Raw genomic sequence first — 24,228 nt, 5'->3', positions numbered from 1 at the left:
GGAATGTCGTCTTGTGGCTTTAGTTTAATTAATTAAATAGTTAACATACAGGAAAGTTTTTACTGTTGCAGAAATCACTCTAAATTTTAACCAAATTGGTTTTGGACATAATTTAATTTTATGCAGAAAAGATCTTAAAGCCAGTGTCTTGATTAAAAAAATAAAATCATGGCTTCTGGATGCTACATTTGCCTTGGAGGATAAGACTTAGTGTACAGTTCTGAGTCACCAGTGAAACAATGAATTGCTCCCCTTTTGTATATACTTCAAAAGCTAAGTCTGATGTAGGAAATGGTGAGTACTTGTGTTTTGTGCAAGGGTGAAGGGAAAGTGAAAACTAGAACATTTTTGGAAATGCTTGTTCTTATGGCAATTCCTGCCTCTATTATTTTATTGTTTTGAGATTTATATTTAGTATTTGTCTAGATTAGTGTAAAACCTGTGCTTTAGGGAGCTTAGACATAATTTTAAATCTCAATATATAAAACTAGCTGGTTAATATCTGTGCCTGAGGTCAGACAGAGGAAGTGGTTGTGTTGGTGTGTTTTATCTTCTTAATATCCAGCCACTGGTCTTCACTGAGATGTGATGCTTGCATGCATGCTTATAAGTCATGGCAGTGTTAGGTGAAACTTCCATCTGAGAAACCTTGGGTGATAACTTACAGGCTTTTTATGAAGAAGCAGCTGCTTTTAGGTGCTATCAGTAAATGAAAATGTGTTGGTGTTTTTGCTTTGGTTTGGTTTTGGTTTTCTTTTTCCCTGATAGTATAATCTATAAATACCAGCAAAACATTTTTAAAGCAGTGTGTTGTGTTTCCTGCCTGGAAATAACAAGAAGATTGCATGAATCATATAAAGTCTGAAATAATACACAAGTGATATCATACTGTAGCTTGTAGTCTTAAGCTGATAGAGGTCACTTAAAATGAAATAGTAAGATACCACAATGCTGCACTTGAATAAAAATTAACCTTTATGGCTTAGAATCTGCCCTGCTTGCTATTTTCCCCTGCTTTTTATCGAGAGTGTATCAACATACCTTTCACACAAAGGTGTAATTTTCAAAGGTTCTGTACTTTTAAGTGTAAATATATTACTTGCTTGTAGAAAAGGATTTCCAATAGAGAAGACTTACGCCTTTGACAAGAAGAGCTGTCATGTGATATGGTGATTACCTTATTCTGGAAATTTTTTGGCCATTGTCCATTAGTATACATGGGGAAATTCATGTTCAGATCCTCAATGCTGGCAGTAATAACTCTATAACAATTGCATATGAGAAATCCATTTGTACTTAGTATGCTCTGCATTTTTTCACTGTGTTTCTCTGTATCTCACTCTCTCAACTCTCTTTTGCCATTTATCTTTAAAAAGGTCATTTCTGGTCTCAAATCATGAGACTAAAATGCCTTAAGTATTTTTTTCACTGTTCCCTCTCTTCTTAGAGATACTTGAGACAGTGGAAGAAAAAATAATGTTCTTTAAGTTTTGATAGTGTTTTTGATAATTACATATTAATTGATAGTAGTTTTTAATTGGAAATAAATAATATTTCTATAAATATATCCTGGCAGTGCTCTTTCTGAAGAAGAAAAAACTACATTGCGTGCTGGACTTATCACCAACTTTAATGAGCCAGTGAATCAGGTTAGTGGTGATTGTTTATTACTTACTTTCCCAAGAAATGCTTGTATTGATAGATAGCTTGGTTTCTTTTGTTACAAAGTATTTATTGTAATAAAGTTGCAGTTTACATATTACTATTCAGACAGATATTGGAGTTAGATCTTTTGCCATAGATCATAATGCGCTGAATTATGGAACCACTTTTGTTGGAAACAACATGTTTTGTCTCTGTGGTTTGTATCTCTTGGTGTTGCAGTGGTGGTTTGTTGTGCCTTGCTGTTTGTCCAACCGTTTGGTGAAATGGTTCAGGGTTAGGATGTAGCTCAAAAATAAACTTTCCCTGAGTGATTTTTGGGTTTGTTTTTTTTTTTTTTCAGTTGTGTCTATTCTCTTGCCCAATTCCCAGTGTGGCCATACAAGGAAGTGTGGCAGTGGCATAGCAGGAATGAGCTCTTGAGATTGCTGCTGCATAAATCCACCTAAGCAGTATTGCTCTCACATGTCTAGTTACATCATTAGTGAATTTAAATCAGTTTAATAAAGATTTACTGTGATAGTGTCTTTTCTTACATAAGTTGTAAGCTATGATTTTGATTAGAGTAAGAATTTATCGTTATATTGAGTACAGAAGTAACATTAGGGGCACAGAATATGCCCATACTAGACAAATCAATCTTACTTCTGCTAACTTCTTCATCATGTAGGTATAAGATTCTTCAAGGAAGTATTTGCTAACATTTTGAGTTGGATATTAAACTTTGTCAAGGAAATGCAGAAATGATAGGCATAAGGTAAAGATTAAAAAGAAAAGGCATTACAAATAAACTGCTGTTCTGCAGACAGTTCAGTTCTAACTTTTTGGGATTTTTTGGCAGGATTAATGTAACTTCTAGGATTAGAGCAATTTATCAAAATTATGGTATTTTAGTCTTTGCAGGAGCACATTGTGAAGTGACAATTTTGACTAGAGTTAAAAATTTTCATTGCGAATGCAGCTTTTTAAAAAGCATATGAGGTATTTCAAGATTTGTTATGCAGGTGTAGTTTCAATGTAAACAGCATGACCAAATATTACTTGTTTCTGTATTTTAACAAACAAAAAAAGCCCTATGAAGTATGTCAAGCTGAACCATAGTGTGTGTCTTTTATGCTTCTACTAGGCAGCATATAATTTATCAAATATTTAATTTTGAAGTTTGTATGTTTTTGCACATATAAATAGGTAAATTAATTATAAAACTGAGATTAATTACATTGTTTGTAAAGCAATTAAAACTTTTAATCAATAGTTTTTCCATACATTCATAAGTATTTCACCAATTTGCCTGCTAAGATTAGCACAGCATGTTTTGTAATTAAAAATGCCACTGTTGATGAACATTTCTGGAGCTCTCTGCCCATAGTTGAAGTTGAGATTGGAACCTTTTCAACGGACATTTTAAAGACTAGAAGCTTCATGCTTTGATTTGTGTGTCCTTATGATGTTTCTGGGATGTCATTTTTTAAGATGTGGAGAATTTTGTTTTTGGCAGCAGTCTAAGTAATTGCCCAAACAATTAGGTGTGATGTTGAAATATTTTTACAGAGTCCATATCCCTTTCTTTCCCCTTGTTCCCCAGTCTGTGTTGTAGGTATCCTAAGGTGTCCTTTCAGAGGAATCTTCGTTTAGTTCCCAGCCTGCTTGATATGTCTGAGTTTTGATATCCTGTGTTCCTGATAACTGCACTTCTCCAGTCACAGATAGTTCATAACACAGTTGCTATCTGCTTGTGCCTTTTGCATCCCTGAAGGCAGAAAAAAGTATGATTTCTGTATAGAAAGAAAAACAACACCAAAAAGTGAGAAATAGGCATATTACAGAGATATGATGATATAAATTGACTTCCAGGGGAGGTGGAGGAGAAAAAGAGAACATACCATTTGCTAAGAGCATTATTTCCATGCCTTCTGAAGATATTTATCATATGGGGGGAACAGTGGAACAAAATACTTGCTCAGATGTATGACAGCAAATTCTTATTCTTCTTTCTCACCATTTAAAAAAGCCGGTCCTCAAGATAAAATTACTTTTGGCCTTTCTTAGAGGTTACTTCTTGTATTGTATATGGAGAAGAATTTATTTGAATTTGAGGAATTTCCCCTGTCAGTTGACATAATTTGGTCTGGTAATAAGTAGGATTCCCAACTCTTCCTTGCAAATATTGACATCATTTTCCTGAAGCAATTCTTCTCACTAAGTAGCATGGTAGAAATAAATATTACAGAAGACTTTGTGGGGTTATCAGACTCTAAATGAAACAGGTCAGGAAGCAGAAAAGAAAGAGAAGGGCATAACTCTATCTTCCTTAGGCTTGTGAATTGCTTGGATTCCTTGTGGTAGCCTAAGAAGGTGCCTTCTTCCCCAGGCTGGAAGTGTGGTTGTTCTAGTGTGTTGAAGGAGAGAGTCTGCTTCACTAATCCAGTCAAGGACCTTTTCAATTAGAATGGGATAAGAACAGGGAAGACATGAATGTGAAATTTTTGTATATTTGTGGTAGGGTTTTGAGGAACCATGCAAAATGTGTTAAGGAATGTTACGGGGAAGGGAGTTTCACAGCAGCCAAGTGTGGAATAGACAGAAAGGGCATAAGAAGGGCCAGTCCTGTAAACCACGGGTGGTCTGTACCTGTGTCAAAACAAATGCTGTGACTGATGAACACTGCCTGTCCTGTGTTCTGGTTACATCCCTTACCCATCTTACTGTGCAATCTCACTCTGTTCATCATGCATGTGTACTGCAAGGACCAGGTTCCAGCTGCTGACAGCATTGGTGCGAGTGGGATTTGGGCCCAGCAACCAAAGGCAGGTGGCATGAGCAGTGCAGGTGCCCCTGGCATGTGGTTCTGAAGATCTGGAGCAAGAGAAAGTCTCAGTTCCAGTTACTGAGATGGGGCTTAGGCTTACATATAAGGGTGCCTGAGGCTGGGAATGGCTGTATCTAAAAGTCAGGTAGAGCAGAATTAAGGGTAATATGTATTCAGCAGTGTATGTTCATACAAAGTGATAGAAAAGATCACTGAGTAAAAAGTGGTTCCCAAGTAGTCGTTTCTTCATTTATATGATTTCTAGAATAAATATAGTTACTTGTCTTCATGTAAAATTTAAACAAGGTATTAAGTTTAGTATTTTATGGAAATCCTTGCTACAAACATAAAATGGAATGCTTTTCCTCTGCATTTATTTGCATTCAGCAAACTTAAAAACAGCTTAGGAAAAAGCACACAAAAACCTAGCTATCAATACTAGTGTTTTTTTGGTTCAGGTTTTATTTTGGCTGTGGATCTCATCATTATTAATTTTCTAAATGCCCTTTGACTTAGTGGTGTCTGTGGTGTGGGTTTTTTTTTTTTTTGTTTTGTTTTGTTTTTTTGGTTTTTTTTTTTTTATTTTTTGCAGATAGCGACTCAGATCTCTGTACTGATTGCTAAAGTTGCCAGAGTGGACTGCCCAAGGCAATGGCCAGAACTTATACCCACTCTTGTAGAGTCCGTGAAGGTGCAGGATGATCTTCAGCAGCACAGGGCTTTACTTACGTTTTACCATGTTACAAAGACCCTGGCATCCAAAAGGCTTGCTGCAGATAGGAAGCTTTTCTATGATGTAAGTAATGTGATGCAGTGTTGTAGAGCATGTAGCCTTTGTGTTGTGTATGCTTGCTTTTTCCTGAGTTTAGCTGGCAGGGCATTAATGGCATGTCTGTGGACTTAAATGTCTGCCCTTGGAACAGAAGTGCTGTTATGTTGTGGTATCTGTGTACTGTGGAATAACTGGAAGTCAGTTTCTGGGTGAGATGTTTGAGACCTTTATTAATTTTGCATACAGCTTGAACATTATCTTAATTTTTGTAATGAAACAGAGTTTCATCTACAGAACATAGAACATAGTATCTGCTTATCAGCCTTATGATGTACATGATCTCACTTTCTAGGAATTTACAGAGTACTTCTGGAAGTGTGTCCTGAATTATTAAGTCAATATAGTCTTTAAGAAATACTGGAATTTACACTTCTATACTACCATATTTCAGTTTTTTATCATCAGCAGGAATGTGTTTGAGGTTTTTTCCAGGCCATCTCTTCAGGTTACTTAAAAGGCAAAATGTGAAGGCAAATGTCAAATTTCCTGTCATTCAGCTTACATTCTTCACTGTAAAAATCCACTGATTAGAGCACAGATTTAACTTTGGCTGCAGGCCGTACATCTCCAAACCCATTGGAGTTGGACAACAGTGTAATACTGTTAACTGAATCTAGTGAGTTAAACATTTTTTCCAATCTGTTACTTTTGAATGTGTTGAATTTTAGTTTATTCCTTCATTTTAAAGAGGAGTGAGCACCAAAATTAAGAATGTTTGTGGAGATTTACCTATTTATCTATGTAGAAATTTCTGTCTATGTAATCAATAAGATGAAATTTTAACCATCAGGAGACTGAAGCATTGAAGACTGATTTGTAAATGGGACCTTTATTAACCTTTATTCAGTCAAAGTAACTAAATAATCAGATGATGTGCTTTTGACTCCATTTATACAAGGTGTAGCAGACTAAGTACTGAAATCTACAGTTACGAAGCCATCAAGTACTACCATAACTGAGAAAACCTTTATATTCTGTTTGTAATTCAGATATCTTTATCAGTTAAGTACTGTGTGAACTGTAATGTGAATTAAGTTTGCGATTTGTTCAGATCTACCTGATTAGAAACTATTATTCTTGATCTTCCTTTTTCAGCTTACATCAAGTATTTATAGCTTTACCTGTTCCTTGTGGAATCATCATACAGATACATTCCTACAGCAGATTTGTGCAGGGGATGAAGCTGCAGCTGCAAATTCACTAGAAAGGACCTTGTTGTCATTGAAAGGTAATAATAGAGAATGATGTTAAGTGTAAGGAATGAAATAACTTTCTTCACAGGGAATGTTTAGAACTTCTTTGGTAAATAGTTCCCATTCTCTAATAGAACCATATCCATTGGGAATAACTGTATTCTTGGTTTATTCTACCTGTACTGTTAGCAAGTCAGAAGGAGGATTGCTCATGTAGAAGGGTAAGAGAGTAGTCTTGTTTCTCACTACGTGAGAAGCTGTGCATTCCACTGTGCATGTTGTAAGAAGGCAATGTCTAGGAGGTTGGAAAGTGGGTGGCAAAACAGGATGCTTTCTTACCTGTGTTGGAATTTAGGCTTGCATGTCTTTAGCACTTAATTGAGGAAGATGAGCTACAAGTTTCATTCCATTAAGTTCACCCTGTGTCCAGTAAGAAGCCAGCCTTAACAGTTAGTTCATGTTTTAGGTTGATGCTCAAAGGCTTATGGGTGGAATAAATGCATATCCTGACTACTTTGCTGCTTTGAGCAACTGAGATTTTTGTACGCAATGTAGATTGTACATGTCCTGAATTGTTTCAGAAGATGAAGCCTGTAGCTTTTCTGGCTTACTGGCAGTGATAAACCTGAGAGAATTTACAAGTGGCTTATGTGTCTTGCTTGACTGTACTTGGCTCTTTTCCTACTTCAGGATCTTTTGGGACTTGATTACTTAGAGTTTTGGCAGAATTCTTCCGGATTGAGTAATTCTTGGAGTTCTCTTCATTATTTTATACAAAGTGTATTTTAAAGTAATTTCACAAGGTGAATGTTAGGTACAGATGAGGCATCCAGGACCTAAAACTATGTGTATGTTTTAAAGTGTTGAGTTGAAAGAAAGGCATGGAAAGAGAAGTTGCAATTGCATTCTGAAATTTGTAGAAATAAGAGCTAATAAATAGCTACGCAAGTAATTTTTTTTTCCCAGTGCTTCGGAAACTAACGGTCCATGGCTTTGTAGAACCTCATTGGAATGCAGAGGTGATGGTAAGTGCATTTCTAGTTCTAGATTAGAAATCTTCTGTGATGATTTCAGATGTTCTTATAGTATAATGCCAAATAAGCTTCATCTTTCAAAGACATGTTTGTTTTTCAGGGTTTTCTACATGCTGTATTTGAACGGCTGAAACAGTTTCTGGAGTGTAGTAAGTATCTGAGTATTTTTCATTGTTAAAGATCGGAAGCTGAATGCAAATATACAGGGTAATACATCATCAGTAATCATTTAGGTGCAAGGTATTTTTTGTGGAAGTGGAAACTATTTCTTTAAATGCTGCTGAAACGATCAAAGAAGAAGAAAAAGTGTCTTTTTGTATCAATGGGCTAAAATTGTATTTGGTGTCATACTTCAACAACACTTTTTTATGAGAGCAGATTTTTAAAGTGAATAGGAAGAATTTTTAAAAAATAATTTATATGGAATTTTGATGAAGTTCCTGGGTTCAGGAGCCTGTACTTCGGTAAGAGGGCTTATCTGGGCTTTGATGCTCATTTGTAAAAGAGATGGAAACTGCCCCCATTTGCCACTTTCACTGTACTACAGTCAATCTCCTTCTGGCTCTTCTTTCATTTTTGACAAGAAAGGTGCAGAGTTTGAATAGAAGAAATTGAAGGCCCTCCTATACTGAAGTTTGATGTTTATTGTCCTCTAGAGTATGAAAACTTTGGGGTTTCTGTGTCTTAAGACAAGGACTGATCTGAACCTTCCCATTTCCACTTCTCTAATCAGTAAATTGTTTTGCAAAAGCAGGTACAACTACCTTACAGGATTAGTGGTTACATTTGTTATATCATGTTTCTGCCTGTATGCCTTCAATATGGCCCTTTGTGGTTTTCTTTTGCTTTATAAAAGTTTTGTCTGTTTTTTTTTTCCCATTTCAGAATATTTTCTGATGTCCATAATAAATTATTCTTTAAGATAGAGTTGTTAGAAAAGCACATAATAGTATGCGGTAATAGTTTTATTAAAACAACATCTCTATATTTTCAATGTATTATTATTTTTGTCTATATTGCATTTGCTTGCATTATTTTAACTGCCTTTTATAATTGAATTTTCTGTAATGATGCTACAATTGTTATAGCCTGATCAAATAATTTCTCAACTGTAGTTGAGAGAAACAGTTTAAGATTTTTTTATTCCAAGTACTCATTACCTTGAATTTGACTTGGAATTTATTTTGCCCTAGAACTTTCAGGCTTAACTTGTTCCCTTAACTACGGTAAAAATAAGTTGTTCTCCAGTGTTTATTATTTTAAACTTAGCTATCCAGAAAGAAAATGAAAGTCTAAAAAATAATAGTCGTGAAATATCTGATTTACCAGGTAGAAGTATAAGAGCAGAAAGCATATGCAGAGATCGTCTAGAAAAGACCATAATTCTGTTCACTAAAGTGGTAAGTAAAATCTCCTGTCAGTTAATGTATAGTTTCTAGTTCTGGAGGAGCAGTCCCCATCCAGACACATAATGTGCCTTAAAGTGAATCTGTTTCAGACCTTTCAAAGAAATGAAGGGAACTGCAACTTAAAGCTTCTTTACTATAAGTCATATTTTTGAACAAAACATTATCTGCTTACTCATGCTCATGTAAGTTGCAGCAGCGAAGAATACATTTTCTTAGCTCAAACAAAATTAAGTGCATTCTGTAAGTAAATTATTTAGCTAGAATTTGTTTAAAGAGGAGTTCTGGAAGCATTGGTAAAACAACGATAATGGCATTAAGGAATAAAGAGATAGGCTTTTCATCTTATCTTTTATAGGTAGTTAGATCACTGTTTCAGTGGCTTTGTTAGTTCTTTGGGATTACTGGCCACGAATTAATCAAAAGAAAATGAAGAACATATTCTGTTATGAGGTGATGCTTGTGTAGTGTGATAATTGGACTTGCCAGCTGATTCTCTGTTAAATGCATATTGTATTGAAGGTAATTTTAACATAGGCACTTGGTCTGGTTTTGTTTGTTTGTTTGTTTGTTTTTTTGGGGTTTTTTTGTGGTTTTTTGTTTTATTTTGTTTAGTTTTGTTTGTTGTCTGGTTGGCTGGTTGGTTTTTTGAAATTACAAAATCTAGAGAGTTCCCATTGTTTTCAGATTCTATCTAGAGACCATGGGTGTAATTTAAATATTCAGCCTAGTTATCAGAGGTAAAAAACACCTATCAGCTTCACCAAAATTGAGCTGAAGATGCTCTGACACATTATTTTTGTCATAGTATTTTGATTCCATATGTGCCTATTTTTTTCACAGACCTGAAGAGAAAGAAAACTTGAGTAATAGGTAATCTACCACCTATAGAAATTCACATGCAAGCATACACAGGCGTTTTTGCAGCGATAAAGGAGGTTAAAGGAATCCGCCAGTGTATTTTAGATCACTAATTGGAAAAGACAAATTGAGGAAAAAAGTGCTTGTACTGCAGTGGTGGTGTTGGGTGGGAATTTATATATCCTTTTTTGCTTACACTAATACTAACAGGGATGAATTATCTGCTGAAATACTCACTGTTTTAAGTGTGGCTGATACATTTTATTTACTACTAGGAAGCTGGTCCATTTGAAAATGGGCATTGTTCCTCATACTTAAAAAAAAAAAAAAAATTTGAACCCAAATCAAGAATTTGGTCTTAAATTATGCTTTATTACCAATTGATACTGATCTCTTCCTAATTTCCTGTCCATGTTCAGTTTTCTAAAATTTTGTATAAATTGGCACCTGTTTTTGATAACTAGTTTACTGAAGCATTTAATAAGACTTCACTTAAAGTGTTTTGATTTCTCTTTTTGTGCTTCAATTTTTAAAGCTTTTGGACTTCTTGGATCAACATCCTTTCTCATTCACTGCTTTGATTCAGAGATCACTGGAGTTCTCTGTAAGCTATGTTTTCACAGAAGCTGGTGAAGGAGTTGTATTTGAGCAGTTTATTGTACAATGCATGAATCTCATTAAGATGATTGTAAAAAATTATGCATACAAGCCATCCAAAAATATTGAAGGTACTGTTACTATTTACTAAAATTATTTTTTTGTCTTGAGAAACATTTTGCTAGCTATTCTCAATGGTTAATACTCCTTTGTTAATGTTTTAATAATTGTTGAAAATGTATGGTTCTGCCTCCTTATTGACAATTGTTTTAACTTTTAAAGTATTAATGTATATAAATAATGACATTCCAAAGGAATTTTAAATGCAAAAGGAGCACAAACATATTTTCTTTTTTGGTTGTTTTAGTTTCCATTCAACTAATTTTAAAAAATGCTGAGGTATAGAGTTTGATTTATTTTCATCAACTAGTTTGTTCCATCTTTCCCATGAGATACATCTAATAAAATGCTGTATTTTCTGTAATTAACTAATACCAGTACGATGAAATACAGAAACACAGTGGATTGGAGATGCAGTCCAATAAAGGAGTTCATTTGTTTTGCTTTGTAAGACTGTGTTTCATTTTGAAACTTCTTACACTGCTGTATGTGTGAATTAAAAAATACCTCAACCTTTCACATTGGTTTTACATGTGGCAGTGACAAGATAACAATTAGCATTCTCTATGAATTTGTGAAGAAGTTTTATATACATACTGATATGTGTCAGAAGGGATTAATTGCTTAAAAACCTATCTTATCAGCTGAAAGTCAGTTAATGTCTGCTATGAAAATGCATTTTTTCTGTTTTTCTTAGAGGATAAGAGTTTTTTGTTTAATGACTTTTTTCTGATTTTACTAGACTAGTCTTTGATCATTAAGTCACTTAAGTGTAATCTGAAATCTTCACGTTTTATTTCAGACAGCAGTCCTGAAACCCTTGAAGCACATAAGATAAAGACAGCTTTTTTCACTTACCCAACACTAATGGAAATATGTAGGAGATTAGTCACTCACTATTTCCTGCTGACAAAGGAAGAATTGACCATGTGGGAAGAGGATCCAGAAAGCTTCAGTAAGAAACATGCTGTATAGTTGGTTGTAGTGTAATGAGATGTTTGTATAAGTGCTTCATATCTATATTTTCTCCACAAATTGCCTGCTGCCATATTGGCCATTTTATTTCCTGCAGCCTTCTTACATGGACAAATATTCCCTCTAGACATTCTTTTTGTAATTAAAGATTTCTCTGTAGTCTGTGATACCCTCTTATCCTAACACTAAACTGTGTTTGATCCATAGTGGAAATAATACTTTTTTTTCTTTTCTTTGGGAAATAATAGCTGTAGAAGAGACTGGGGGAGATTCCTGGAAATACAGTCTCAGAGTAAGTGTTCAATTTTAAAGAAACCCATTAAACATTCCTGAATGCAATTCTTGATAGTTTTGTAACCAAGACAGATAATATTTGAAATAAAATCCTTATGTTTCTTCAGATTTAGCAAAGTTTAACATTGCTTTTTTTTCAGTGTTCAAACTTGCTGAAATACATGGGAATCTGTGCACTTAGTATTTTAGGAAGAAGGGAAAAGTATTTGCTTCACCATTTGAATTATGTAGCATCTGGTTAAAGCCAGCAGAAGCTCTCTCTTTTTTAAAATGATAACTGATGTAACCACTTATGACTTTGTTAGTAGACAAGACTAGTGAAGGAAGTTCCAGATGCATCTTTATTAGTTAATTATATTCATTAATTAGTTGCTATATTAGTTAATTTAGCTCAGAACAGAATTATGGTGTTGTAGTGTATCTCCCTACTGTAACTGGTGCGGTTTGCTGTGCAGGGAGATCTCAAAGTTTATTTGCTGGATTACTTTTATTTTAGAACTGAAAAACTCAAGAGTGGTACATATAGCCTGTTCCAGTTGTAAAAGGGTGTTCAGTCCAAATCCTTGACCTACAACCAATAGGCCAACACAAAAACAGCTTGTGACATAGCTACAATGTGGTCACTGGTGGCACAGCACCATCTGTTTCACTCCACAGAGGCATTACTCTTCTGCCTCAGAACTGGTTGATATAGATGGAGCCATCAAACTCTTGCTAGAGTTGCGCACAATATATAATAGAAAGAGTAGTATTTCTTCCAGTATTAATTTTGCTACAATATATAGTGTTTTAAATTGTGACCTTCAGTGCAAGGTATTCAGCGCTTTAAATTGTAGCATAAAATGTATTTTAATTGCCTTTATTTTAATAGATTCTAACCAGATCTTTTGATTTTTCAGCCATGCACAGAAGTTCTTTTTATTGATATTTTTCATGAATATAATCAGACTCTTACCCCAGTTCTCTTAGAAATGGTTCACAGTCTACAAGGTAAGCTCTTATGAAAAAAAAGAGGGAAGTATAAAATGTAGAATTGTTTAGAGGGACACCTTTGGAAGTTTCTTCCCAAATTTGCCCTAAACCAGGACAAATACATAACATACTCTTGTCAACTATTAAACAATTTGATCTTGTAACATCTAATTTTATATAGTGCATTCTTGATGTATTTTTCAAAGGACATGTTAATATTCTAAAACTATTTCTAAACCTACCATAACAGAATGCATTGTGGATCTAGGAGGAGGAGGAGGTTGTAAAGGCTGTTTGTTTTTCATCTTAACTATTCTAGATGATTGACAAATGTTGTGGCATTTCTAATATCATGAGGTTTCAGGCCTTCTTGGGAGTGATCCGCTAGCTTAATTAATTTTATTGGGTTGTTTTTAGTTGGGAACTTCCTGTTCAAATGTTGCAAGGCAGTTCATGCTGTGTCTCTGCCCAAATCTTGAGGGGAAAAAAAAAAACTTTAAAAGAAAAGGTTTAAGTCATCTAGACTCTCCAAAATGACAACATGACTTTCCAGATCTGAAGAATCTGCTTTAAAATTAAAGGTTTTCTGTATGAAGACTGAATTATTCATAGGTTGAGGAATGATTAATATTTTCTTTGTTTTACTTCATGATTCTTTGCCCATAAACTAAGTTTTATAATGGCCAGGAAAGATCATAAGTGGGAGTGGCTTTTTTCCCTGTCATTTCAGCTCAGGTTGTTTCCCCTGGTTGAATTAGAATTAGTTGAACTACAATATTTTGTACTCAAGCTTATCAGAAAAGATCATTACTTTTTATTAAAATAAAATAAATGTTCATTTTTTTGAGAGTGGTTTCTGACTTCACAAACCTGTTCATAAAGTACTTTGTGTACATAGGTTTTGGGATGGCTTGTTGTGCTGTAATATGGGGAGTAGTAAACAATTTGACAGTTAGTGTGGTTTTGTTTTCCAAAAATTGCATAAGTTAATATTACTATGCTAAAAGGTATACCAGTACTTTTTTTTTATTATCCTGGGGCCCGAAGCAGTTTTCTTCTTGTCTTCATGTTTTCAATTAGAAATTTATTGTTAAGGTACTAGATGTTATGAACAATCCATTAATTCTAAAAAATTTAGAAAATACTAACCTTTAGGCACACGTATATAAAAAATAATGGAATTAGGTCTAGGACCCTTTTGGATGTAGTACTCTGAGGCTGACAGTTGTCTGCATTTTTCAGTTTTTGAGTGTTCATTTAAAATACTTGCTTCTGACTTACGTGTATGTTGGTATGAAAAATGTTCATTATTTGTTATTAAAAATGTTATCCAAAGAAGTAAGTCAGAAATAGGATGTGAAAGCAGAGATTTGATTTTGATATATTCACTGAGCAAAGTATCAAAACTGAAATGACTGAATTTGTAAATTGAGTAAAAGCAGTGAAAGCAGTCTTAATTCATGTCTTCTTTTCTTAAAGCATTTAAGTGCAAAGTTGCTTTCATTCCTGGTTTTAGTGACACTTTTTTATTTAACTTTGGCTTGTAGGATCTACCAACATGGAAAATACCAATGCTATACTGATTAAAGATGCTGGTAAATTAAGTTTTAATTTATCTTTAACAGAGCATTTGTGTATGTGTTTTACCTCTCAAAAATTGCATGAAGAATTTGCAAGATGTTTTTAAAGTCATTTGGAAAGTGGGACCTAAATCCTAATTCTCCTTTAATTGCTGTTGGCCTTCAGTTTTGAAAATGTTTATGTAAAAATGCACTGCTTTTTGGCTTTTTTCTGAAACAAGCAATCTCTTTTACTGTCCTGTTCTTTCTGCTGTACCAAATATTTACCTTCAGTATTTTCATGGAGATACTCTGTCCATTTTACAAGTGAGGAGATTTTATGAGAAAAGAAGATAATTGTTTCTTATGGAACTCTCTTTGATGATAGAATAAGATCTTCATTGTTCTTTTGGCTTCTAGCTATTTTCATCTGTAGTGTCTTTCTTTTACTAATAATTTCCACCTCAACTCCTTTCACCATGGTCTGATAAAAGTTTCTAAAGAAAGATATGCTTTTGTTTTCTTTTCTTTATTATGTTCAGGTTACCAAAATGTGGTTTGAATATTAGACTAATCTGATTATTTAGCATTAAAAAACTAGCACTTAAGCAAACAGTAAGCATAACTATTGTTTTTCCCCAGTGTATAATGCGGTTGGACTGGCTGCTTATGAACTATTTGATAGTGTGGATTTTGATCAATGGTTTAAAAATCAACTATTAGCAGAACTACAGGTTTCTCATGACAGGTAAACACTTTGGTTTGTTATAACTTCGTCATTTAAATACAAACTGTTGATACAAATCTGATGATATATAACGCATAATAATTGCCGAGCTGAAAAATACTCAACCTTGAAATATACCCACTAAATGAGGAAAGGTATGAAATGCATACAGATAACTGATAGCAGTCACAGAAGTGACAGTGTTCTTGACAGTTCATGCTTAAATTACTGTGGGGTGAATTCTTCCATGGTTCTGTAAAAGTATATTGTCTGTCTTGTTGCATGCTTTAGAGTTGACTAAACCGTCCCATGATAACCACCTTTGCTCATTTGAAAGAAGATATTTAGACCTCCAGAGACCCTGGAGTCCTGTAGGCAGCAGAGTCTAACTGAAATCTGTGGAAATAATCCCTGTTAAACTGTAGCTTAGCCAAGACAGCGATTTGTTCTTCTCTAAGTTTAAATACAAGTCCTCTGTAATTCTGTTCAGTTTATTTTGCTGCAGTAGAGGGGAAATAAGGGTTTGGGTTGTGTTGTAAAGTCTGAATGATTGCAGTTTGTTCTACATTAAGAGTTTTATACAATCCATCCTGCCACAGTGTTTCCTTCTCACCAAGGTCACCCTCACTTGGATGGGCTTCACACGGGTACCTCCTATTGTTTAGTGGATATCATGGGGCATTTTGAAAGATAGTTTTTGGCATCTTAGTATAGACAGATGTGTCGTTCCTCATAACTATCTGGAGGACTGTGTTCCTCCCTTTCCCTCAAGCTCACTCTTCCCCAGGGGAAGGACAGTGACCACTATTGTGCATGCTAATTGTTATCAGACAAGTTCAAATCAGCCTTTCACTCTCAATAAGTATGTCCTGTTTTTCTCAATGTAGTCATTAGCAGTGACCCGAATGTCCTTTGAAGACTGTTACTATGTTTTTCTTCTACGTTTGCAATTCATATTACCAGTGGCAATTTTTATGTGAAACATGAACTAATTTGTTTCCTTATACCCTTAGGAGCTACTATAAATTCTAAATTATTTTCCATAATGGGTTGCTAGTCAGCTCTTTTATTTCCGAATGCTCTGTTTACAAAGAGATTTCAGTTTTCTGCAGAGTGGAACTTAAAATATTAAAAGGCTTCTTTCCACTACAGTAAACTTTGAAAAAAAAATTACTTACTTTTGGATATATAACCTTGTGTTAGTGTCAAATAATGATTGCCGCAGTTGTTTACCTGCTGTCTCCTGATGTTTTTATTCCTTTTCGCTTTAGACTATTTTTTTAACTAAGATTTCACTTAGTATTTACTAGTGGCCAAGTACTCCAATGATTAGGCTAAATATTAGAGGAGCAGGAAAAAATGGGAGATCTTGTATAAGGTTCATTTGCTGTTGTGCTCTACCAGCAGCAGTCTCTAAATAAAGTTGCCATGATATTTGCAGCTCATGCTGGCTATGGCATTTTTATGCTATTCATCCAATAGCGTAAGTAAAACTGACAGGTTTTGTGTTGTTGATACAGTTGTATTACTGGAAGACACCTGATCTAACCATTTGGTTGGCATTTGTGATATCCCAGAATGTAATTCTTATGGGGACAGAAGCTTGGAGTAGAAGTTATCTGAAATTTTGAAGCCCTGTTAGCTTGAACTGCTTCTACTGCCTTCATCATTGGAGATCACCGTGGCACTAAGGGAAGGCAGGGTTAGTGGCTTGAATGGAGTACTGCTTTAACAGCAGCTTTGGGAATACACATGCATGTAAGTTAAAGTGGGTTGGAGGGTGCCCTCTGCTGTCCCACAGAATGTCCCATGGTCACTAGTATGCTTGTTCAGAACTGGTTGATGTTTGGAAACACAAAGCTATGTGTTGTCAGCAGTGAGTGTGGAATTTGCAGTGTTTTGTTTTCTCTGAGTATTTCATTACCCATTGATAGTAAACCCTTCAATGATGACCATAGCAATAGAAGAAATATGAAATTCATAAAATAAGTTCTAAAAGATTTTTAGAAAGAGTACATTGCCAAATTTATCACTTGCCATGATGCTTAGTTCTGTACTGATTCATGAGAAACTTCTCCGTAATGTGAAAGTAGTTTACTAAGTACCTTTTTTTTTTTTTTTTTTTTTTTTGTTGAAATAACTCATTTGTAGAGCAACATTTCCTGCTGAGAGAGAAAGTAAAGTACTTTTGACTTGAGTATCTAATGTAGTCCAGACTGCTTAAAGGTACTGTCCTATGACTAATGCAGCAGAGGTTGCTTTGTTTTGGAATATGCTCACTTTTCATGTGTGAGCCTTAGGTCCACTATGCTTATTGGTGGACCTGTGTTCAGTCACTGTGTGCTCTTTCTGTAAAAGCTAATCTTCTGAGGGGTACTTTTCCCAAAAGTAGTGAATGTAGAAAAAATAGCACCTTAAAAATGAGCATCTATGAGAAACTTCAGAATTAAAAAACAAACCCACAAAAAACCACCAAAAAAACCCCAGACAACAAAACTCAACCCAGACAAAACCCAGACATGCACTTACCCTAAAAATCTCAAAAGCATGCTGTATTTTCTCTGCCATGGAGTGAGAGAAAAATAGTATTGAAATGCAGAGGTAGGATGTATCTATTGAACAATAGATACCACTAAACTTGAAAATCTTTGCTGTCAGCAGACAGCTGTGTATTTACATTGTGTCATTTAAAACTTTTCTTTATGTAATAATGGTTTGAAAACTATCCAATTCTAATGTCAAGAAAATCACTTTTTTTTAAAATAGTCTGATGACTCTGATGTTTACAAGATAAGGTGTCAGATACAGGCCTTCTAAGAGTAGGAAAAGTTGTATCATCACAGCTTCTTGAACAAATTGAAGGGTGTATTAATAAGGCAATGTTTTGTGTAAGTCATACTTCAGCATGCATTATTTGTGCTCCACTGCTACTCAGTAAACATCAAGAAACACTGGACTGTTACACTTCATTAGATATGTGTTCCAGTCTTAACTTTCATGTTCTCTGAAGATGTACTTTTTTTATGGTCTTAGTGTTATGACAATGTTTAATAAAACACACTTACTAAATGTAGAGAAACCTCAATAACTTCAGTTTAAATGGCTTCTTGGTGGTTTGCAAGGCAGTAATTCATCAAATGAAAAAAGTGAAAAATACATTTATAATAACAATATATTAGTTAAAATTCTCTAGATATGGTTTATCTTTTTTGACTTTATACATCTGTAAGTTAAACATGAATCTGAGTTATTTCATCAGTGGAGAAAAGTAGCCACACTGTGAAATGCTTTTCTCAGTCATTGTTCTGGTTTGTTCTTCCCATCAACTCTAAAGCTGTTGGATTTGTGCCCTTGTTGTGGCACTATTGCAAAATTAGGTAGTGTCTGTTCGTAGAATAGCTTTAGACTGATGAAGTGAACTACTCTGACAGTTTCTGTAGTGCTATCCTTAAGTTAGCATTTTTAAATTGTATCTGACTTAAAATTTTTGAGCATAAACAGAATGTCAAGGGAATTGCTGGGAGTTAGAGTGAAAGGAGTAGATACATGATTGCAGTAATGTAACATTCATTTTGAAATTGATGTGCTGAGTGCAGAATGAACTGTATCTCCAGAGAGACATTTAAGATTCAGTCATTTGGAATGAAAATTATCTTTTTCAGACTAAGCTGGTTTTTCCTGAGCCTTCTTGTGAAAAATTTTCATGGAAAAGTTTTTTGCGCTGAAGTTGATCTTGACAAACTAAACCTTTTAATTATTTTGGGCTATACATTTTCATCATGATTCTTGGATTTCTTTTTCATCAAAGTATTCTATAACAACTAGTGAAGTGAGTTAACAAGTGTAATTCTTTTCCTTCTACTTTTAAAGGTATAAACCAATACGCCGACGAGTAATATGGCTGATTGGACAGTGGATTTCTGTAAAATTCAAATCAGATTTGAGACCTATTTTATATGAAGCAATTCGTAATTTGCTTCAAGACCGTGATTTAGTGGTAAGTATAAATAACTGATCTTTTGGACTCCACATTTGTTGTAACCACGGATGAGACAGAAATAGCTCACTTTGTGTAAACTTGATTGAGAATTTCACAACACCATGCTTTGAAGTCTATTGTGTCTTGCAAAAATAAACCATTGGGAAGATGGAGTGATGTTTAATTGTGGAGATGCTGAACAATAATGTCAAAGAAATTAAATGAGGCTTGAAGATGTTCAATAGGTGATGGCTGTGGTGGGAAAATGAATTGCAAGAGCAGCAATCTGTTTTTTATAGGAATAAAATTATGAAATGTCTTACAGTAATTTATAAATGAATGGTTACTTTGTGTAGATAGAACAAAGTTATTCTGTGACTAGTCCTTTTACTATACAGCAGAGTAGTTTTAGGGTAAGTGCATGTAAGTTTTTAAAGGGTTTTTTTTTTTATAAGTGCAAAACCCAAACATGCACTTAACCCTAAAAAGTTTTTATCTACAACTTCAGTTTACCAGCAGGTGAGACAAAGTTAAGATGCTGGTTTTGTTATTGTTTATTTTGTTTTTGTTTTTAAACAAACTAGGGTAGCAGCCCAACAAAAGAAAAAACAATCTGAACTTTGCTAGTTTGGTAGGTACATATTAGTTAATAACTGCCAGTCATAACAGTAATTTCTGTGATTCCAAACAGCTTTAGCAGAGCAGCTTGTGTTTCTGTGTCAGCTGTTTTATTTAGTGCTCTCTAAGGCATTTCTAAGCATCTACAGGAAGAACAGTCTAACTTAGGGAGTTTGTTTATTCTGTGCTTCTCAGTTGACAGCAAGCAGTGACATAATTCCAAATAAATAAAACTCCTCCTCTATTGCAAGAGTTTTTATCAGTCTAGGTAGATATCTTCTTATTTAATTATTTCTTGTTCTTTAAGGTTTTGCCTGAGTAGCTTTTTCAATTTCTACCACCTTAGCAATGACAAATAAAATGTCAAGTATACTAAAATGAAAGTGAATGAAAGTGAACTAAGTGGATTTCTTAGAGGATGATAGAACAGAGAATGATTCAATTGCCAAAACATCAAGTGATATGATATTGTCAGGTACACTGTGGATATTCAGAATGTTTGAGGGACGTATGCATGATTCTTGATTTTTTTCTTTCAGGTCCGTATTGAGACAGCTACGACACTGAAGTTAAATATCCTTATTTGCAAACCTCTTTGATTAGTTATTAATTCTGAATTACTGAAAAATAATTAATTTAAAACTTACTATCAAATTCTTCATGTTTTCTTCTTTGAGTATCCATGTAATATTTGCTCATTTGAGGCATGGTATCTATCTGCAGTCTGTATCGTTTTTCCTTAATGCTTGTTTACCTGTAGATGACTTTGAGTTCAGAACTGACCAATTCTTACCAGTAAGAGCATTTATATTTTCTGAAGAGTAGATAAATCTGTAGAGAAAAGCAGAAGAAAAATATTTTCCAATTTGATTTTGAATGACACTGTTTAGTAATCTATGTGTGTGCATGTCTGTGTTGTATGTTCAGTCTTCAGAGACCAAAATACATACTCATACTGCTGCTGTTAAGGTTGCTAATGTGTAGTTACATAATTCAAAGCATTTTAGTGTTATGCTATTATAACTTCATAGCAGTGTGTTTAGTGCTCTCTATACTTCAGTGTTACCAGATAGTGAGCTACTTTATGATAAGAAAATGTTAAAACTGTATCTAACAAATACATCTCCACATCACTGTGCCTTTCCCACATGCCTGTTTGATGCATGCTACTTAAAAATATTAAATACAAGTATGTGGTTACAGTAGTGCCTTAAAAAGGCACTACTTTCTGGTGCTTCTATGTTTGTCTTCTTTATCATGGTCATTACTGTTGTCATTAAGTAAACAGTGGAAAGAAAAAAGTACACCAAAGTTTCATTTTGGTTATTCAAATTTAGCAGATGTTTTTTCTCATTTCATTTTTACTTCCATGTTAATTTCAACTCACCTGAGAACAAACAGACCAAAAATGCAGAGTTCATCTAGACTGTAAACACTGGCATTTTCTAAGTTGCCTTTTTCAGTTCAATATATAACTTTTAACGACTGGGCCAAAAGCTGAAGACTGAACCTTTGGTTTGACTCTAACAAAGTGTTCCTTCTGGAGAGACAGCCTATTTTACCTATGAAATCATATTTACACTTACCAGAATGTGAAAATTATATACATTTAAGCTGGTCATTTTTAATCTGAATTTTTTGACCTTGCTTAGACAGTAATTGGTTAATGTGCTTTTTTCCAAGTGAAAGAGTAACATTTTGCACACTCTGTAAGTGTCTTTCAAATTTTGTGGATGCCTTAGAGTTTTAAGGAAATGGGAAAATATACAGGAAAATAACCTGTTCATGTGACCAGTTGTATGGTCTAATCTGTAGTTCTTTATTTTTCTTTTAGTACCTGGAGTCCATGTTTACACTGCTCTTTCAGCTGCTTCAGGAAGTAACACAGTGTGACACCAAAATGCATGTTCTTCATGTTCTGTCCTGTGTGATCGAAAGAGTCAATATACAGGTATTTTTTTATGTATATATTTCAGTTTTAGCTTTGTCCTGAGCACACAGAGGAGGACTTGTTGTGGAAGGAAAATGTCATCAATTAATAGACTGGCTGTTGTCAAAGATGCCTGCACTGTTGGCACTGCTTGGTACTCTTTTCAGTTCTCATTTATCTTTCGTGTGAAGTGTTAACTTGCTTTTCTTATGTTACTATGTCTTTGTGTACTGAGTCAGCTTTTAGAAATTCAAAGGATTTTTAGATTCTGTGACATTTCTTGTAATTTTTTATATTTGTGATTTATTCTAATTGTCTCAAATCTATACTAATATTTTAATCTACCATACATATTAAAAAGGCATTTTTGGCAAAAAATGCTTTGCACTCATCAGGAGTGTGCAGTTAAGTTTGTAATTTCTTATTGATACTGATATGGGTCACAGTTGCCTCTACAGCACTCACTTTAATTGCCTGATGGGTTTCACATTCACATTATGAATTCAGTACTATAGTGTTAAAGTATGTGCTTTGGCTTTTGCATAAAGGAGTTGAAAATGGTTTTGCAGAATTAAACAATGAATATTTGACTGCTTTTGTCTTAGGTTTTGTTGTGGTGTGTTTGGTTTGGGTTTTTTTTCAGCATTACTGTATTAAGGACAAAGATAATGCATGTTTTTTATCTCATCTTTCTACAAGTAATCCTGTCTGAGAATCAGATGAAGCTTTCATAATTTTCCCTTGCAGAAAAAGTCAACATGACAGCAGATTTCCTTGCAGTTTTAGAGAAGCAGCATTAAAAACAAATAGAGGAAGAACCCTTGAATTATGTTAAGGTTAATTCCTAATTAAATACTTTCAAAGACAGATTAACCTTTTAGTATTGAAGACCATAATAGAAAAAAAATAAACGCTAGGACAAATCTCTTCAAGTTGCATAGTCTAACTCCTGCTCAAAGGCTAGATGACTCCAGAGGATATTCAGCTGCTTTTTGGGTTTGGTTGTTTGTTGGTTGTTTGTTGGTTGTTTGTTGGTTGTTTTTTTTTCCCTGGGACTGTTTCTGGTTTTAAAGAACGCTGTTGTTTAGGAATTCTGTCTAAGTGAAGAATATACTAATATAAAAATATCTATGCATATCAAGTTTTAAATATTGTTTGTGTCCTATGTATTGCATAAACTTGATTGCCTGTGCACAAATGTCACTGTAAGTAATATGTTCTTTTCAAACTACTCTGCAGTCAGGAGTTACTTTAGTCACCAAGTAAAGACTACTGTGTTTTAGAAATATTTAAGCAAACTGATTTTACTGAGATAAAAGCTCCTGTATTTTTCAAAAACTATGCTTGGCATGAATTATTAGTCTTGTTTCACATATTAAGGAACCAGTTTTTGTTCTGAACTTTAGATACGACCATATGTAGGATGTTTGGTTCAGTATTTACCACTCCTTTGGAAGCAGAGCGAGGAGCACAATATGCTACGATGTGCCATTCTAACCACCCTAATCCATCTTGTCCAGGTAAGGAATCTGAGTCACATAAACATTGTCAGTACCTCCTACGGTTCTTTCTTGATAATAAACCAGTACGTGCTTCTATTGTCTGCAGAATCTGTGGTACTAACTACTTATTTAATACACACTATATGCCACACTACCTTCTACAACCCCTGCTGCATCTCAAAGAAAATATAGTAGGACTAGCAGAGACCAAGAGAAGTGCTCTTATGACAGTGTCTATACACGAACAGACTTAATATGCAGGCAGTCTTGAACTTGCGGAAATGCATGACTTAAAAGGATGGTATTGTAGAGGTTAACAGTGGAGAGAAAGTGAAAGGAAAATGACAGATATTTAAAAGGGGAAATAAGTGTTCTTTCCAACGTGGTATAACTTTAAACGAAGAGGCAATAGATTTTTACCATAAAGAAATTGTGGAAATTCTTCTTCCTGTCCCCTGCGGAGGCCAAAATATGAGTATTTTTTACAAAAGTGTATTTCTTGGTGTACACAGGCACAAAAAGTTGAGACAAATTTGTAGAACAGTCTTTTTCTTTAAAGGCATGTTTATTGTAAACAAGTAGATAAATCCAGAAAGAAACTGCAACTTAGAAATAGTAATTTAAAATTTTCCATTATCATATTACAGGAATTATGCAAGTTCTGCATTCCACTAGTCACAATTTTCTTAAGTAGTAATATTACAATGTTTTGTAATGACTGGCAGTCATTCCTAATTTACTCCTCATTATTCAAAAGACTCATGGATCATTTAAAAACTGAATCACTGTCATCAGTCTGTGAATCTTTGTGTAGTAATAAAACAAACCCTTCTCCTGAATATTGGAATATGTCAAATGATTTTGTGAATTTTAAGAACCAGGGAGTAATTATTTTCTTAACCAGTAAAACATGCAGCTTTTAGTCATTTGGTTTGTTCGACTTGCAAATTCTCCAAGAAAGAAAATGGCCAGTGAATGTTTTTAGGAGTATATGTTCTTTATAATATTTTTTTGCAGATTATTAAAAAGTGGATTGTTTTCAAAAAACATGACCTTCTCAAGACATGTTGAGAGAAAACCTAGGAATATCAGACTGTTGTTTTATGAAATGGACGCAAGTTCAATCTTCGATTTCTTGAATGCATGTTTATATATGAA

At 34.3% G+C, this 24,228-nt stretch overlaps 1 protein-coding gene across 2 annotated transcripts in view; it reads left to right on the top strand.

Moving 5' to 3' along the window:
• Window positions 1-24,228, top strand: part of IPO11 (importin 11) — a 78,797-nt gene that overhangs the window by 14,665 nt on the left and 39,904 nt on the right. Inside the window, exons 6-22 of one of the 2 annotated variants that reach the window (XM_062513079.1) lie at window positions 1,577-1,649; window positions 5,064-5,267; window positions 6,399-6,531; window positions 7,463-7,521; window positions 7,631-7,679; window positions 8,860-8,930; window positions 10,333-10,525; window positions 11,317-11,469; window positions 11,738-11,781; window positions 12,683-12,773; window positions 14,303-14,350; window positions 14,957-15,062; window positions 18,912-19,038; window positions 20,178-20,211; window positions 20,393-20,433; window positions 21,473-21,589; window positions 22,975-23,088. In XM_062513079.1, the coding sequence (XP_062369063.1) occupies window positions 1,577-1,649; window positions 5,064-5,267; window positions 6,399-6,531; window positions 7,463-7,521; window positions 7,631-7,679; window positions 8,860-8,930; window positions 10,333-10,525; window positions 11,317-11,469; window positions 11,738-11,781; window positions 12,683-12,773; window positions 14,303-14,350; window positions 14,957-15,062; window positions 18,912-19,038; window positions 20,178-20,211; window positions 20,393-20,433; window positions 21,473-21,589; window positions 22,975-23,088 (1,657 nt within the window). The remainder of the gene's footprint in view (window positions 1-1,576; window positions 1,650-5,063; window positions 5,268-6,398; window positions 6,532-7,462; window positions 7,522-7,630; window positions 7,680-8,859; window positions 8,931-10,332; window positions 10,526-11,316; window positions 11,470-11,737; window positions 11,782-12,682; window positions 12,774-14,302; window positions 14,351-14,956; window positions 15,063-18,911; window positions 19,039-20,177; window positions 20,212-20,392; window positions 20,434-21,472; window positions 21,590-22,974; window positions 23,089-24,228) is intronic. The other variant, XM_062513080.1, reaches the window with a different exon arrangement.

The sequence above is a fragment of the Cinclus cinclus genome, chromosome Z, assembly GCF_963662255.1.
Source record: "Cinclus cinclus chromosome Z, bCinCin1.1, whole genome shotgun sequence".
In the NCBI taxonomy this organism is placed as follows: domain Eukaryota; kingdom Metazoa; phylum Chordata; class Aves; order Passeriformes; family Cinclidae; genus Cinclus; species Cinclus cinclus.
The sequence above is the reverse complement of the archived record's forward strand: the minus strand, read 5'-3'. Positions and strand labels throughout refer to the sequence as shown.